Source organism: Leucoraja erinacea, chromosome 13, assembly GCF_028641065.1.
Source record: "Leucoraja erinacea ecotype New England chromosome 13, Leri_hhj_1, whole genome shotgun sequence".
In the NCBI taxonomy this organism is placed as follows: Eukaryota; Metazoa; Chordata; class Chondrichthyes; order Rajiformes; family Rajidae; genus Leucoraja; species Leucoraja erinaceus.
The window spans coordinates 11,734,868-11,751,572 of NC_073389.1; the positions used below are offsets into that span (position 1 = coordinate 11,734,868).

The 16,705-nt window shown below is 42.1% G+C and overlaps 1 protein-coding gene across 2 annotated transcripts in view; it reads left to right on the forward strand.

The window, feature by feature from the left end:
* Positions 1 to 16,705, forward strand: part of bach1b (BTB and CNC homology 1, basic leucine zipper transcription factor 1 b) — a 63,552-nt gene that overhangs the window by 23,745 nt on the left and 23,102 nt on the right. For both annotated transcript variants that reach the window (XM_055644484.1, XM_055644482.1), the window contains exon 2: positions 5,928 to 6,182. In XM_055644484.1, coding sequence (XP_055500459.1) covers positions 5,940 to 6,182 — 243 coding nt within the window. In that variant the 5' untranslated portion in view covers positions 5,928 to 5,939. The remainder of the gene's footprint in view (positions 1 to 5,927; positions 6,183 to 16,705) is intronic.

Sequence of the window (16,705 nt, forward strand, 5' to 3'; positions counted from 1 at the left end):
GAGAACTTTCCTTATTTATCTACTTCAGGCTGAAGTTTGAAGATAAACCGTGATTGCCCTAAGATCAAGCATAGCTTCCACACTTGACAGGAATGGGGAATGGCGAAAATGCACGTTCAGCTTTTAAACTCCCTTTAAATTGGAGACTGCAATATATAAAATAGGTTGGGGAGCTGCACAAGGAAAAATTCTTATTAGATTTTAAACTTGTTGACTGGGATGAATGCGTAATAGCTCACAAACCAGCCATTGAAGCATTCGATTAAATATTACAGGAGATCAAACACAATAAATTAATGAGAGGTGTTCCAATAGTGATAGCTGAGTTTTATCAAAAGTGACTTGTAATTCCACGATGTACTGAAGCAGGTGAGATGAAAGACTATATTAAGCCATCAAACATTTGGGAATATGTTAAACATTTACATTTGAAAACTAATATACGAGCACTTGGCAGGTGATCTACCTGAGAGTTTACTTCAAATGTACTCATCTGTTTAAATTAGGAAATTAAACATGAAAGCTCAAAACAAATAATTCCTGTGGAAATAACCTGGGCAAAATTGTTAAATAATGATGTAAGCTGTTTTCCAAAATGTCACTAAACACTATTTGCATTACCAGTGATTGCATGAAAGAGCAATTTTAATAGCAAAATGTTAATCAGTGCAGTCCTTATGAAATGTTCCCAACAACCTGTGTAATATAAATCTTTTGAACATGTGACAGGCATTCAGGGTGTACATTTTCTTGTTTAATTTTTAAACACTCTGTCACCACCTGGTGTGCCATCACATAATCTTGCACTAAAATGCAGGTCACAGGGGGTGACCTGTTTTTTCCGGAGCTCCCGCAACTACAGCTGCGTCCGCTGGACTGGAGGGCGGCAGCTTCGACGACCCCGGGCCGCGGAGCTTGAACCGGCCCGTTCGCGGAGCTCGGTTGAGCCGTGGGACTTACTCACCATCATCCGGCGGGGTCACAACAACGGAAGCCTAGATCGCCTCAGCGCAGAGGGAGAACAAGGAAGGAAGAGACAAAGACTTTAAGACTTTTGCCTCCATCACAGCGAGGAGGTGCCTGGTGAACTCACTGTGGTGGATGTTAATTTGTGTCTATTGTGTGTTTTGTTATTTATTATTACATGTATGACTGCAGGCAACGAAATTTCGTTCAGACCGAAAGGTCTGAATGACTATAAAGACCGAAAGGAAATTGGATCTACCAATGTTATGCAACAGCACACAATATGTTAAAAAAAATACTGCCATATGTATTTGAGGCCACAATGACGACTTGTAATGCTTTTGAGGCGTCATGGGCTGGTTCAGCCACTCGAATGTCCGGTAGTGAAAGAGTGAAGGGTGGTACATACTAACCAGTCCATCCTGTGTACTGACCTCTTCATGATCAAAAGGATATATAGGAATGGCAGTCAATATCATCAAAGACCAACATCACTGGTCACATTTTCATTTCACTTCTATCATCAGGAGGAAGTTATAGGAATGTGAAAACCGTGACTACCAGGTTCAAGAATAGCTTCAACAACCATCAAGCTCTTGGATACTACACAACACCAACTTCAACAATGAATTTCTATGGATTGCCATAAGTTGCACTAAGGATTTCTTTTTGGGCGGGTAGTTTGCGTTAGTATTGTTATTAATTTTTTTGATTTTTTGTGTTCATTGTATATATTATCTGTGTATTGTCTTTACAGGCCTGTTAAGTTGCCACAAGTAACATTTTCACTGTTCCGTTGTCAGTACATATGAAAATCAAATACGTATGTGCAGGAAGGAACTGCAGATGTGTTCAAGAAGGAACTGCAGATGCTGGCAGATCGAAGGTACCCAAAAATGCTGGAGAAACTCAGCGGGTGCAGCAGCATCTATGGAGCGAAGGAAATAGGTGACGTTTCGGGCCGAAACCCTTCTTCAGTCTGAAGAAGGGTTTCAGCCTGAAACGTCACCTATTTCCTTCACTCCATAGATGCTGCTGCACCTGCTGAGTTTCTCCAGCATTTTTGTGTACCAAGGGACTGCAGATGCTGGTTTACACAAACCAGTGGACACAAAATACTGGAGTAACTCAGTGGGACAGGCAACATCTCTGGGTAGAAGGAATGGGTGACGTTTCGGGATGAGACCCTTCTTTGGACTGACCTTCAGATCTTCAGACTTTTAGACACCCCTTCAGACCCTGAAGAAGAGTCTCAACCCGAAACGTCACTCGTTCCTTCTCTCCAGAAATGCTGCCTGTCCTGCTGAGTTACTCCAGCATTTTGTGTTTATCTTTGACAATTAAATACTCTTGACTCTTGTTCTTCATCTCTTGGATATCAGTTATCCCATTTATGATCTATCTTTTCAATTCAAGCAACTTTTGTTCCCAACTCAACTTAGCTTTGCTAGGAACAGTTACAAGGACAATTGCGAAAAGTTGTCAAAACTCAGTACTTTTCCCAAGGTCATCTATGTTGATTACTGAAGAATTGGAGGCAACAGTAATCTATACATTTGTACATAAGTGTCAAAATAAAGTATATTCTTCAACACTGAATTCAATGTACGCATGTCTATAGAAAGAGAACTACATTATATGTAATGTCTATATGTATACTTGCTCTCTTTTTACTGGCAACTTTAATCTATATAATTTTAACCTATTTATATTGTTCATGAAACAACATATATTTCAGTTCGACGTATTTCATTTTTCAAGGAGTGTTCTAAAATCCCAACAAAGCTTGGTATAGCAGCTAATTTACAGCAATGCATATTCAACCAAAGCTCTCACATGTAGGTTATAAATTATTTTTCATTGGTATTTTGACACTTTAGTGGAAGAGGCAAGCACACTGCATGCTCCACGTTACATTTCTTCATTAAAATTCAATAACCTTTTAACATTTACCAGGAGTGAGTTTATTAAAACCTGCCAAATTTTTTAATTGATATATATGGGCCTATTAAATTAAGCTTGCAGGAGGGTTTGCTAGATTTTATGAAGAGTGTGAGTGATGTGATAAGTGGGAGGTCATAGTGAAAGCAACTAAGTGTAGTAAGATTTCATTAATCTACCATGCCTGGGACTTCTTAACAGCTGAGCAGGTTTTTAGGACTATCAGATGTTTTACCATTCATACTTTGTCACACTTTAAATACACTTCTTGAAAAAGATGTTCTTCAGTAGGATCATATATTTTCATACGTTTAAAGGTGGTGTAGGGAAACAAAGTTAAGTTTCCAGAGATTATTGAACCCAGAACCAGGCTAGTTTCAAGCATCTGCAGTGAACAGTACCAGCTGCTTTAGAGAGAGAGAGGGTGGGAACCAGAGCTCCCGAGACTGCGAGAGCCCAGGAACTTGTGATTCGTGAGCCAGATGTTAAACTGTCAGGATTTGTAAGTGCAGTGAATTTAGCATCATTTAAAAGAACATTTTCATTGACCATAAATGAGGGGAAATTGTCATGCATAAATGTTATTGGATGTTGGTGAAGGGAAAGTTTGATATTCAATTGCAGAGAGCTAATTTCAGTCGGATGAGAATGAGTGGGTTCATTTACCAGGTTTTTGCCCAATCACTCCATATCATGTTGCAGCAATGAATGCAACAACAGCAGTCGGGACTATGGCGAACGACACCAAGCTTAGCTCTGAGGCACAGCATATGAAGTCAGGTAGGCCTAAAGTAATGGGAGACTATAATTAGAGGGATAGGCAGCAGATACTGTGGCGACAAGCAGGACTCCACGAAGGTGCGCTGCTCTCCTGGTGCTAGGGTTGAGGGTGTCTGAGTGACGACAGAAGTGGGGTTGAGCAGCCAGAGGTTGTTGTGCTCATTGGCATGGATGACGTGGGTGGAAAATAGAACGAGGTCCTGCAGAGTGAAAATAGGTTTTTGGGGGAAAAGCAGGATGTAAAGTGAAGTTAATAACTGTGGATTACCCGCAGAGGCACATGCTGGCGACTGAATGGATAGGCCACACAAATTCATGGCTGAAGAGTTGGTGCAGGGGACAGGGATTCAGATATTTGGACCATCAGGATCTCTTCTGGGGCAGAAGCGAGGAGGGCCAGGTTGCACCTGAACTGGAGAGGAAGCAATAGCCAGGTGGGCAGACTTGCTCATGCCACTAGAATGGCAGATAGGTGGGAATCAAAGCATTAGTTGAGCAGCTAGAAGTTGATAAAGAAGCCATTGTCAACAAGTTCAGCTGACAGGATACAGAGCACGGCAGAGAACAGAAATTACTCTTGAATCAATTTGCAATTTCAACATAAGGCCCTGACAGTAAAATGGATGACCTTTGGGTTTGGATAGATAATTGGACTGGGGATATTATAGCCATTACAGAAACACAGCATGCTGGAACATTAAGCTGCCAGCCTTTTCCCTTCCGTAGCTGATCCAGGAGAAAGGCGATGGAAAGAGAGCAAGGGGAGTTGCCTTTTTCATTCGCGTAGTCTTGAGATTCAATTAGTGAGGGTTCATCCAGTGAAGCTTTGTGCGTGCAGCTGATAAATAAGAGGACATTTACCTTGTTGGGTTTGTACAATAGCCCCTAAATAATCATCGAGAATTAGATGAATCGATATGTAGGGAGATGGTGACGAGCTGCATGAACAGTAGGAGTTGTCATTGACAAGGCATTTTTAACTTTCCCACGATAGACTGGGACGGTCATGCTAAGGGCTTAGATGGGGTGGAATTTGTTAGGTTCAGAAAAGGCAATATATAGAGGGGGAAAAAAATTCCCGTTACAACTTAAAATTAGCATTGTATTGCTATCACCAGGGAAAGTTCCCCCTTCCACAATTAAGTGTTGTACATCATTTCAATGGAAGTTGTATTCACTTATTTTAATGTAAAATTATTAATCTTTGCGTCGGCTTATTTCCTTTATTTTTATTGCAAGAATTGCAGATCTTTTGCTCAGGATTATTGATTACGCAGCCTGGTCCAGCAGTTTCACAGTTCAAAATATTTACACATTGCACTATGAAAACTTCACTTTTGCCTATTCATTTTTTAAATCATGGTCTGTTACAATCTTATTGCAAGATATTCATTTACTATTGGTATAAAGTTTCAGTGAATTTGGTTAGGGTGGAAATAACCATTGATTTTGGAACTATTTGCAAATGGAAGGTGCTTTGATTATAAAGTGGCTATTTTGTGCCATGTTTTGCCATTAAATGCCTGCAATGCGGTGATGTACCTTTCCAGTTTAACTGAAGAGTTTTGAATGACAAATTTAAATAACCCTGTGATACATGCACATTATTATATATTGCAAAGTTTCAATTTGAGCTTTGCAGCAAATGCACCTTTTGTTTTGACCTCTTTATAAATTGTATTATATTAAGTTGAAATATACGGGTGAAAGATGATCAACAACATAAAAATGCATCTCCTTGCATCTATGATAACCTCCCTCCTACTCTCTTTTCTCGCTTATCTCTTTTCCTCACTATCTCTTTTCCTTTTTTATCTACACACACACTTTTCCTTATTCTTTACTATCTCCCCCTTTTTTATTATTTCTCTCGTTAAAAAATAAAAAATGAAGGTGTACAGAGAATGTGTTCTGTTAACACATATTAGGCACCTGTAAAAAGGTACCACTGTATTGTACTTCTAATAAAATATATATTTTTAAAAAATTGAAATATAACCACAGATATTGCTGCAAACCTTTTTAAAATTGTGCGTTAGTTTTGGGGTTGCTGGCCCTACCGATGGATGAGAAAACTGAATTTTGAACTGTACAAGCCAAGGAGGAAACTGAAGTATACCGCACATAGCTACATTTCGAGCGTCATGTTTTTTTTCTTTAAGTTGAACTTGTATGATTAAAACTTCTTATAGTTGAAGACTGATGAAATTATAATTAAAATGTTTTTTTTCTTTTTTCAGAAATGAGAGACAATGTCGGTAGAAGATAAGAGTGATACTTTGGTTTATTCCTACGAGTCCTCTGTACACAGTACCAGTGTACTACTGAGCCTCAATGATCAAAGGAAGCAAGACCTCTTTTGTGACGTGACTGTGACTGTGGAAAACAAGTCCTTCCGTGCTCATCGTTCTGTGCTTGCTGCCTGCAGTGATTATTTTCTGTCAGCTGTGGTATGGAAGAAAGAGCTTGACATGCTTATTACACTTCCTGAAGAGGTAAAGAATGAATGAGATTTATGTAATATGGTTGTGATAATTTGATATTTCCATGGTTGCTTCCCCCTGACATGTAAGCAGCCTGTGATCTGGGGAGGTGGGAAGTTGGAGGGAAAGAGTGGGTGGCACACTGTTTGCATTATCTGGAGATTCCTGTGGCTGGTAAGTGGAGAGAAAATAGTGCCTGCACTTTAAGCAGCTACAGACCCATTCTGCTAAGGTGGACTCCTCACTTCTGACTGCTAGTTTCCCAAGAAAAAGTTGTCGTGATTGATACTGAACTCCTAATAATTGACTGTAGGGCAGATTGCTTCCACCACGGAAAGTTTCATTTAACTTTTTGACCCAACAACCAATCTCCCACCAGTAGCTAAAAGGTTCTGATTTCAGAGGGTCTGCAACTGCTCCACCTTGGTTACTTTTGACCAAATGTATCAGAACAGTAAGATAATAAAGCACAGCTTGGACATGTTACTACTTTGGCTACATAAAACAAACTTGCTGTTTTAATCAAATACAAAATTGCTCTAAAAGAATTTTAAAACTTGGATTATTTTTACTGTGTTCCATTAGTATTGTTAAGGACCTCATTTAGTGTAAATCAAATTTGTTGCAGAAATCCACATTCTTGAGACTAATTCATAAATGAATAAAGCATGGAGCCTGGAGATTAACTGGTAGCAAAAACAGGAAGGCAGATTATTATCTAAATAGTGTCAAGTTGGGGGGGGAAAGGAGAAGTACAACGGGATTTGGGGGGGGGTCCTTGTTCATCAGTCAATGAAAGTAAGCATGCAGGTACAGCAGGCAGTGAAGAAAGCGAATGGTATGTTGGCGTTCATAACAAGAGGAGTGGAATATAGGAGCAAAGAGGTCCTTCTGCAGATGTATAATAGGGCGCTAGTGAGACCACAATTGGAGTATCGTGTGCAGTTTTGTTCCCCTAATTTGAGGATTGACATTATTGCTATTGTGGGAGTGCAGCATAGGTTTACAATGTTAATTCCCGGGATGGTGGGACTGTCATATGCTGAGAGAATGGAGCGGCTGGGTTTGTATACTCTGGAGTTTAGAAGGATGAGAGGGATTCTTATTGAAACATATAAAATTATTAAGGGTTTGGACATGCTAGAGGCAGGAAACATGTTCCCGATGTTGGGGCAGTCTAGAACCAGGGGCCACTGTTTAAGAATAAGGGGTAAGCCATTTAGAACGGAGATGAGGAAACACTTTTTCACACAGAGAGTTGTGAGTCTGTGGAATTCTCTGCCTCGGAGGGCGGTGGAGGCCGGTTCTCTGGACACTTTCAAGGGAGAGCGAAACAGGGCTCTTAAAGATAGCGGAGTCAGGGGATATGGGGAGAAGGCAGGAACGGGGTACTGATTGGGGATGATCAGCAATGATCACATTGAATGACGGTGCTGGCTTGAAGGGCTGAATGGCCTACTCCTGAACCTATTGCCTATTGTCTGTTGTCTATTAACTACTTTCTATAATTATTTCACTGTTTTGGAGTATGCTTTATTTTGGTTGGTTTATTTTGTAGATAAAGAATCTTCAAGAACAATAATTAGAAGCAGACTTAGTAGTCACTTAGAAGTGTGGTTTGATTACAGATAGTTAGTCTGGATTTCTTAAGGACAAATTGTGTACCATCCAAGTTGACAGTGTGATATGATAACTGACTTATTGAAGGGAATGCATTCGGCGTGGTATGTCTGAACTTCCAAGTAGCATTAATGGCATGTAATAGATTGTCAGGAAGACTGGATGTTAAGGAATTAAAAGTTCTAGAATAACATGAATAGAAAATGGCTAAGTTATTGAGAACAGGATCGCAAAGTGAGATTGTTTTTTTCAATCTAGAGAAAGATGTACTGTCGAGATCAACAGCGTTCGTTGCAAGCACCACTGTATTTATTAATGTCCCTTAACAGGGCTCGAAATTAACGGTTGCCCAGTTTCCAATGGCCATCTAAACCCCGCTGGGCAACTTAAAAGCCGCGCCATTTTGCCCGGCTTGGCAAGCACGCGGGACACCTGCCGTTCAACTCTGAGTGGGGCCCCACTCTCTATCTCTCTCTCTCTCGCTCTCGCTCTCTCTCCCCGTCTCTGCCCGCTATCTGTGTCCGGGGCGCTGGGTCTCCCGCCCCTCATTCGCCGGCACGGCCGGCCGCCTTGCACATGCGCACTGCCACGGCCTGCAAATGCACACAACCATGGCCAGCACATCATTGGCCGCCCTGCACATGTGCACTGCCACGACAACTGGTCGGCGCCGGGCACTGGTAAAGTTGGGGTTATTCTTGGAACAGAGATTATTGGGGGAAATCTGATTTATATATTTAAAATCATGAAGGGTAAAGGCAAGGTAGATGTACAGCTGTTCCTAATAATAGAAATATTGAGAACCAAGGGTAGAGGATGAAAATGAGTGACAAAAGAATCATAAATGCCATTACCTCTTTTCGCGCAGCAAATCAAGAGGATATGGAATGCACGTCAGAGGAAACATAGAAACATAGAAAATAGGTGCAAGAGTAGGCCATTCGGCCCTTCGAGCCTACACCGCCATTCAATATGATCATGGCTGATCATCCAACTCCGTATCCTGTACCTGCCTTCTCTCCATACCCCCTGATCCCTTTAGCCACAAGGGCCATATCTAACTCCCTCTTAAATATAGTCAATGAACTGGCCTCAACTACCTTCTGCGGGAGAGAATTCCAGAGATTCACCACTCTCTGTGTGAAAAATGTTTTCCTCATCTCGGTCCTAAAAGATTTCCCCCTTATCCTTAAACTGTGACCCCTTGTTCTGGACTTCCCCAACATCGGGAACAATCTTCCTGCATCTAGCCTGTCCACCCTCTTAAGAATTTTGTAAGTTTCTATAAGATCCCTCCCTCAATCTTCTAAATTCTAGCGAGTACAAACCTAGTCTATCCAGTCTTTCTTCATATGAAAGTCCTGACATCCCAGGAGTCAGTCTGGTGAACCTTCTCTGTACTCCCTCTATGGCAAGAATGTCTTTCCTCAGATTAGGAGACCAAAACTGTACGCAATACTCCAAGTGTGGTCTCACCAAGACCCTGTACAACTGCATTAGAACCTCCCGGCTCCTATACTCAAATCCTTTTGCTATGAATGCTAACATACCATTCGCCTTCTTCACTGCCTGCTGCACCTGCATGCCTACTTTTAATGACTGGTGTACCATGACACCCAAGTCTTGTTGCATCTCCCCCTTTCCTAATCGGCCACCATTCAGATAATAATCTACTTTCCTGTTTTTGCCACCAAAGTGGATAACCTCACATTTATCCACATTATACTGCATCTGCCATGCGTTTGCCCACTCACCCAGCCTATCCAAGTCACCTTGCAGCCTCCTAGCATCCTCCTCGCAGCTAACACTGCCCCCAGTTTCGTGTCATCCGCAAACTTGGAGATGTTGCATTCAATTCCCTCGTCCAAATCATTAATATGAGGAGAGGTAGGTAGCAGTGGAGTAGATCTACTGGTAGTGTTCCAAAGGGACCTGGACTGGTGAATTTCCAGTACTATGGTGGAGGGCTAGAGAATTAAGTGAATTGGATTGCTCTTGCATAGGGCCAGTACAAACTCAATAAGGCAAATGGCAGCCACCTGTGATGTAGCTTTGGTGATTCTGTGCAATCATTGGGAACAAAGACAAGATCGGCCAAAGGCAGTCATTATATGTCAACTGAACCTTTTCAGTAATTTTTGCAAGAACAAAAACCTGTCATTCACTGCCATATATGACCTGCAAGAGAATCTGGCTGATTCTAATCTATTCTCTGAACAGCATTTGATTAAATCAAACGGATAGGCCAAGCACGGCACCTACATTTCAAAGAAGTGAAAAGGTTGTCTTGTTCCATTGTTATCTAATGAATTTCCTTTTTTACTGATCTTGTCTTTGTTCCCAGTAAAGGGCCTGTCCCACTTTCACGACCTAATTCACAACCTTTTTTACTCGAGGGACATTTTTCATCATGCTAGAAAAACACCCCGACCTACTTGATGCCACGAGTACCTACAACTAGCATTACGACCTACCTACGACCTCGTGACGACCATGCTGCGAGTATGTCAAGGGCAAACTCGGCAGAGGTCGTGAAAGTGGGACAGGCCCTTTATCAAGCTGCCATGGAGGAATTATAATTCTTATTCCCTGAATTATACCTTTGTTCTCTGAATTCCATATTAACACTACTATTATATGCTGCTGACATTAAAGGTCTGATATGAACTGATTTTATCTGCACCCATCAGTTTCCCCTCGCTTATGGCTCAGCCGTTTGAACAAATAGAAAGTTCTTGCCGTCTAACTAAATTCTGGTTATTTAAAATGTTTATGTAACTTATTATTTGTAAATTGTTTTATGGTCATGCAGTCTGTTTAACTGGAGAGTATTTGCTTGGTTTTGAATGAGAGAAGTGTCTATATTATAAAGTATAATGTCAATATTTTGTAGTCGGTGTTCAACGGACAATATTCTGCTTGGGTAGCTTACAAATTAACCATATGAACATTGAATTCTCCAATTTTAGGTTACTAACCTTCAAAGACCCCACCCTTTTCCCCCCAACACAACACCCTGTGTCCCACCTGGATGTGCACCATTTCTCCCTTTCCCCTTACCTCATTCTCTTCCATCTGTATTCCTACTCTGACTTCAGATTTTGTGCATCTTCTACCCTTATCTCACACTATTTGTCTTTTTATATTTCTGGTCTTTGTCCAACAACCTGCCGATAAAAAAAAATCCCCGCTCACCTGTATCCACCTATCACTTGCTGGACTTTGTCCCTCCCCACCTTACTTCTAGGGATGAGGTGTTGCAAAATGATTATAGGGAATTAGGCAAAAGACTAAAAAGCAGGACCTCAAGGATAGTGATCTCCCAGTGCCATGTGCAAGTGAGGGTAGAAATGGGAAGATAGGACAGATGAATGTGGCTGAGGAGTTGATGCAAAGGTCATGGAACAGATTTCTGAACTCATTTCGTCTGGAGCAGAGGTGACCTGTACTAGAGGGTTGCGTTGCACCTGAACTGGAGGACAGGTTTTCTAGTGTTATACAGGTGGGGTTAAACTGGATAGGCAAGGGGGCTGGATCCATTGCAGGACTGAGGAAGTGAGAGGCTAGAAGTCGGTGTGGATGCTGATGAAAGAAAGTTTAATGGGCAGAATAGGCAGGGAGCAAGGAAAGACTGTTGGATTGAATTGCACTGATTTTAATGCGAGAAACCTGATGGGTAAGACGGATGAACTCGGCATACGACTGGGATGCTATAGCCATTACAGAAATCTGGCTATGAGAGGGACTGAACTGGCAGCTTAATGTTCCAGGGTGTATCTTCTGCAGGAGAGATAGAGGTGGGCGTAAAAGAGGAGGGGATATTGCTTTATTGATTAAGGAAAAGTCACAGCAGTAGAGATAGAGGTGGGTCATAAAACATAGGTGAGCTGAGGGGATCACCTTGTTGGGATGTACTACAGCTTTAATGGGAAATGATTAAGGAAAAGTCACAGCAGTAATCCAGTAGAGACGAGAGAGGGCAAAGCTTGATCTACTTTTGGGAAATGGTTGTGTTCGTCCAGAACCTAAGACCACATAGGTAATTATGCAGCTGAGAAAGTTAAAAGGAGATGGTACAGGTGCACATCACCTTGTTGGGAGTGTAAAAAACTACCAGACCCCCAAATAGTTTGGCGCCAAACTTGACCCGAAACGACCCACGGTCAACCCAGGTCTGTACTACTGGGAAAAATGTTAGAAGTTAGTTTTTTGGAGGGCTTTTATGTGAAGGGGGGGTTGAAGGGGGTAAACTTTAATTCTTAGTCCCCTACCTGGTCGGAGAGACGGGGAGCGGTAATGTTACCGGGCCGTGCAGTAAGCTCCGCAGCGCTGTGGCCGGTGCTGCAAAACTAGTAAGGTTTTCAGTAGGAGATTTGTCCTACACGAGAGAGGGCAAAGCTTGATCTACTTTTGGGAAATTGGGAAGGGCAAGTAACTGATGTGTTCGTGAATGAACCTTCTGGGATCAGTGACCACTGTTTTATTAGGTTTAAGATAATTATGGATAAAGGCAGGTCGGCCCACAAGTTAAAATTGTAAATTGCAGCAAGGCCAACTTTGATGGTATTAGGCAGGAACCTGTTGGTTGTGGGCGGCTATTTGTGGGCAAAAGTGAGATGCTTTTAAAAGTGTGATGACAAGAGTTCAGGGCATGCATGTCCCTGTTAGCGTGAAGGGCAAGGCAGGTGGGAGTAGGGAAGAATGTAGATAAAAGGAACTGCAGGTGCAGTTACTCAAGATTACACAGGGTTGGAGCATCTCTGGAGAACATGGATAGGTGATGTTTTGGGTTGGGATCCGTCTTGAGAAATAAGAAAGAGATGAATGCCTTGTTGGGAGTGCACTATAGGCCCCCAAATAGCCAACATCAATTAGAGGAGCAAATATGCCAGCAGATTGCAGGCAGCTGCAGGACTAATAAGGTTGTGGTCGGGGGAATTTTAGCTTTCCCAATATTGACTGGAAATGTTATAGTGCAAAAGGTTTAGATGGGGCAGAATTTGTCAAATGTGTTCATGAAAGTTTCCTCGGGCAATATGTAGAGGGCCCTACACTGGAGAGGGCAAAGCTTGATCTAATCTTAACAAATTGGGAGAGGCAAGTGGATGAAGTATTTGTGGATGAGCCTTTTGGAACCAGCTACTCTGTTGGGTTAGTTATGGTTAGATAGTTATGGATAGTGACAGGGTGGGCCCACAACTAAAAATTCTAAATTGGGGCAAAGCCAACTTTGCAGTTATCAGTCACGGAATTCACTCAAGTTGATTGGAACAGTTTGTTTGAAGGAAAAGGAATGTCTGGAAAGTGGGATGTCTTTAAAAGTGTGCTGACAAGAGTCCAAGATCAGCATGTTCCTTTTAGGCGTGAAGGGCAAAGCAGGTGGGCGTAAGGAAGCTTGGATGACGAGATAAATTGAGGCTCTGGTTAAGAGTAAGATGGTGGGGCAGGGATAGGCAGCCGGGATCAAGTATTTACTTGGAAGGGTTTTGGGAACTGAGGAGCACGCTAAAAAATGAAATCAGGAGGGAAAAGGGGGAGGAGAGATCACCCTGACAGATAATATTAAGGATAATCTCGAGATATTATTAACATATTAAGAGAAAAAGGGTAAGCAGAGATAGAATGGGACCCACCTGGAATCAAAGCGGTCAACTCTGTGTGGAGCCACAGGAAATGGGCAAGGGCCTTGAGTGTTGTTACTGTGGAGAAAGACATAAGTAGTGGGGAACTTGGAGCAGTTAATGGAAGCGACTTGAGGGCAGTCAGTATTCTGGCTGAGGGTGATGGTGGTAGGTTGTTTTTCACACTGCAGGCCTGTGCTGTGACTAGTGAGTGGTGTGCCCCAGTGTTCAGGGCTGGGCCAATTGCTGTTTGTCATCTATATCAATGATTTGGATGAGAACATACAAGGTATGATTAGTTAGTTTTCAGATGACACTAAGTGGGTGCTATTGTAGATAGTGGATATGGTTGTCAAAAATTGCTGTAGGAACTTGATCGGTTGGGCAAGTGGGCTGAGTAGTTTTCTAATTGGTGTTCATCACTCGGGATATTGAGTATAGAAGTTGAAAGGTCATGTTACAGTTGTACAAGACATTGGTGAGGCTACATTTAGAGTGTTTAAGAAGGAACTGCAGTTGATGGAAAATCGAAGGTACACAAAAACCACTGTCCTGTCAATGAGGATCCTCGACCTTTCTCTTCCAAAGTCAGCAACCAGTTCCTTCATTTTACTGACACTGAGATTCTGTCACAATTTGGTCAATCGATCTCTCTCCTATACTCTCCTCATTGCCATCTGTAATTCTGCCAACAATGGTGGTGTCCTCGGCTAATTTGAAGTTGGAGTTGGAACTGTATCTGGCTTTGCTGTCATGAGTATAGAGCTGGGGGCTGAGGTGCTCCATGATTATTGAGGAGGAAATGTTGCTGCCAATTCATATAGATGAGGCGGTTGATGAGGAAGTCGAGGATCCAGTTGAAGAGAGATGCGCAAAGACCCAATTCCGTGAGCTTGGTAACCAGTTTGGAGGGGATGATGTGTTGAATGTTGAGCTGTAGTCCATGAACAGCCTGACGTATGTGTTTTTATTTCTAAGTTGCTTGCAGGTAGATTGAAAAGACAAAAATTTCACCATTGTGCAGCCATGAAACTGCAATATCGCTGGTAAAATACAAGTTGGCAGTAAAAAATTCAAAGAATAGCAAGAAGTACAAAACAAAAGTTGTGGTTGTAAAGGAATGCATGCCAATTCTTGGTAGGGGTGCAGTCTAGCAGTAAGTTTAATGAGAATAAAGGCTACTGCAGTGCAATGTTTCACTCAACAAAAAGCAGCTGTTTAAATGAATTTGCAGATGGGTCTGGAGGAACTGGAAAACAAGTGGGAAAATAATGTCCAAGGCTTGATTAGAGCAACCAGTAATGCATCACCTAAAATCTTTTCCAATGACCATCAAATAAATTGAAAGCTGAGCTTCTAAAATGTTGAAGGCAGGGATAGTTAGGCCAGTACATGGTCCTCATCCTTGGGTGCTAAGGTAGTGTGTGCATACACCAGAGAAATTGTGATTCTCTTTGGATCCACATGAACCATGCAGAGCACTGACGGAGAGCCATAGTGGATGATGATCAAAGATACCTCACCAATTCTGAGCAATATGTCATGCAGATCTATGATGAAAGGACAACGCGAGGATTCTGTTTCTCATTTTGAAAAGCCGTTAGATCTTGTGTGAAGGCAACAGCAGACCTCTTCACAGTTGAGACAGAAGGCTATGTGGTAATAGACACTTATTTTTCTAACTTGAAATTTGACATCAACAATCCCTCTCATAAGTTGAAGGCTCATTTTGCCAGATATGGTATTCCAGACAAAATTGAAACAGAAAACGATTGGCATGAGTTTGCAATTGTGTGGGGAATTGCTCCTCCAATAACGTACTATATACAGTGGGAAGTAGGAGAATGCTATAAAAAGAAATGTTATCATTTTGCAAGGAATAGAAAATGCACGCTTCATTTTCAACGTTTAGAAATATGGCACTATTCAAGATTCACTTCTAGCCCATGCGACAGGATAATAAATCACTGTATTAGGTGGTGCAGCTGGTAGAGCTGCTGCCTCATAGCAACTGAGACCCAGGTTTGATCCTGACCTCTGTGGGGTTTGCAATGTGTGGAGTCTGTGTGGGTCATTGTGAAGTTCGCACGTCCCCTGTGACTGCGTGGATTTTCTCCAGATGCTCCAGATTCCTCCCACATCCCATAGGCATGTGGGTTAATTGGTTAATTGGCCTCTGTAAAATTGCCCTTATTGTGTAAAGAGTGGATGAGAAACTACTATGAATGGGTGATTGGAATGGACTACGTGGGCCGAATGGCCTATTTTCCATACTGTATCTGTAAACTAAAGCATTACCAACAGCTGCTAGGATTTTCATAATCAATAATCATACTTTATTAGTCAAGTATGTTTTGCAACATACAAGGAATTTTATTTGCCATTATAGTCATACCAATAAAAAGCAACAGAACACACAAAATACATTTTAGCATAAACATCCACCACAGTGACTTTTCCACATTCCTCACTGTGATGGAAGATGAAAAAAAGTCCAATCTCTTCCCTTCTTTGTCCTCCAGCGGTCGGGGGCCTCTAACTGTCTGCTGACGGGATGATCTTACCCCCGTAGCCGGTGGCTGGCCTCCTCGTCAGGGTGATCAAGCCCCTGCATCGGGGGTGAATCTCAGCTCCCCCGTGCCAGGCGATCTACCCCAGGTCGGGGCTAGTCGAACGTCGTGCGGCTTTTGGAGCTTCCCGACGTCAGTCTAAACCCGAGACTGCGAGTTCCTTGATGTTTAAGTCCGCAGGCGGTTGGGGCATCGATCCCAGGCAAAGGATCGGCTCCGATGGTAAGTCCACATCCCCGCGGTGGAGCTCAAAGTCAGTCCCGAGCAAGGCCTCCAACTCCACGATGTTAGGCCGCAGAGCGACCGGAGAAACAATCCGGAAATCAATCGCATCACCTTTTTGAAGCTGAAATTTTCATTTGAGGCAAGATGTTACATACCAGAGGAATAAGCATCGTCTGTGGAAGACTGCAATAATTGTTTGGGAGATTGAGCCGATTGAGCTACAGTGAATAAATGGCAGTGGCTTGAAACTTTCCCAAAAATCTCTCGAACCATGGCATAAGAAAGAATGGGAAAGATTGACAAAATATTAAAAGATTGACAAAATATTTGCATTATTGTAAATATTCCGTCAATCTTTTAACTATGCAACATTCTTAAGGCAAGGATGGAGGGATTTTTGGGAAAGACGTACAAACCGCTACCATTTATTAATATCTCCAAACCTTAATGGTAGTGAAGAACAACATACCAAGTTGGAAATCAATACCAATCATTGGAC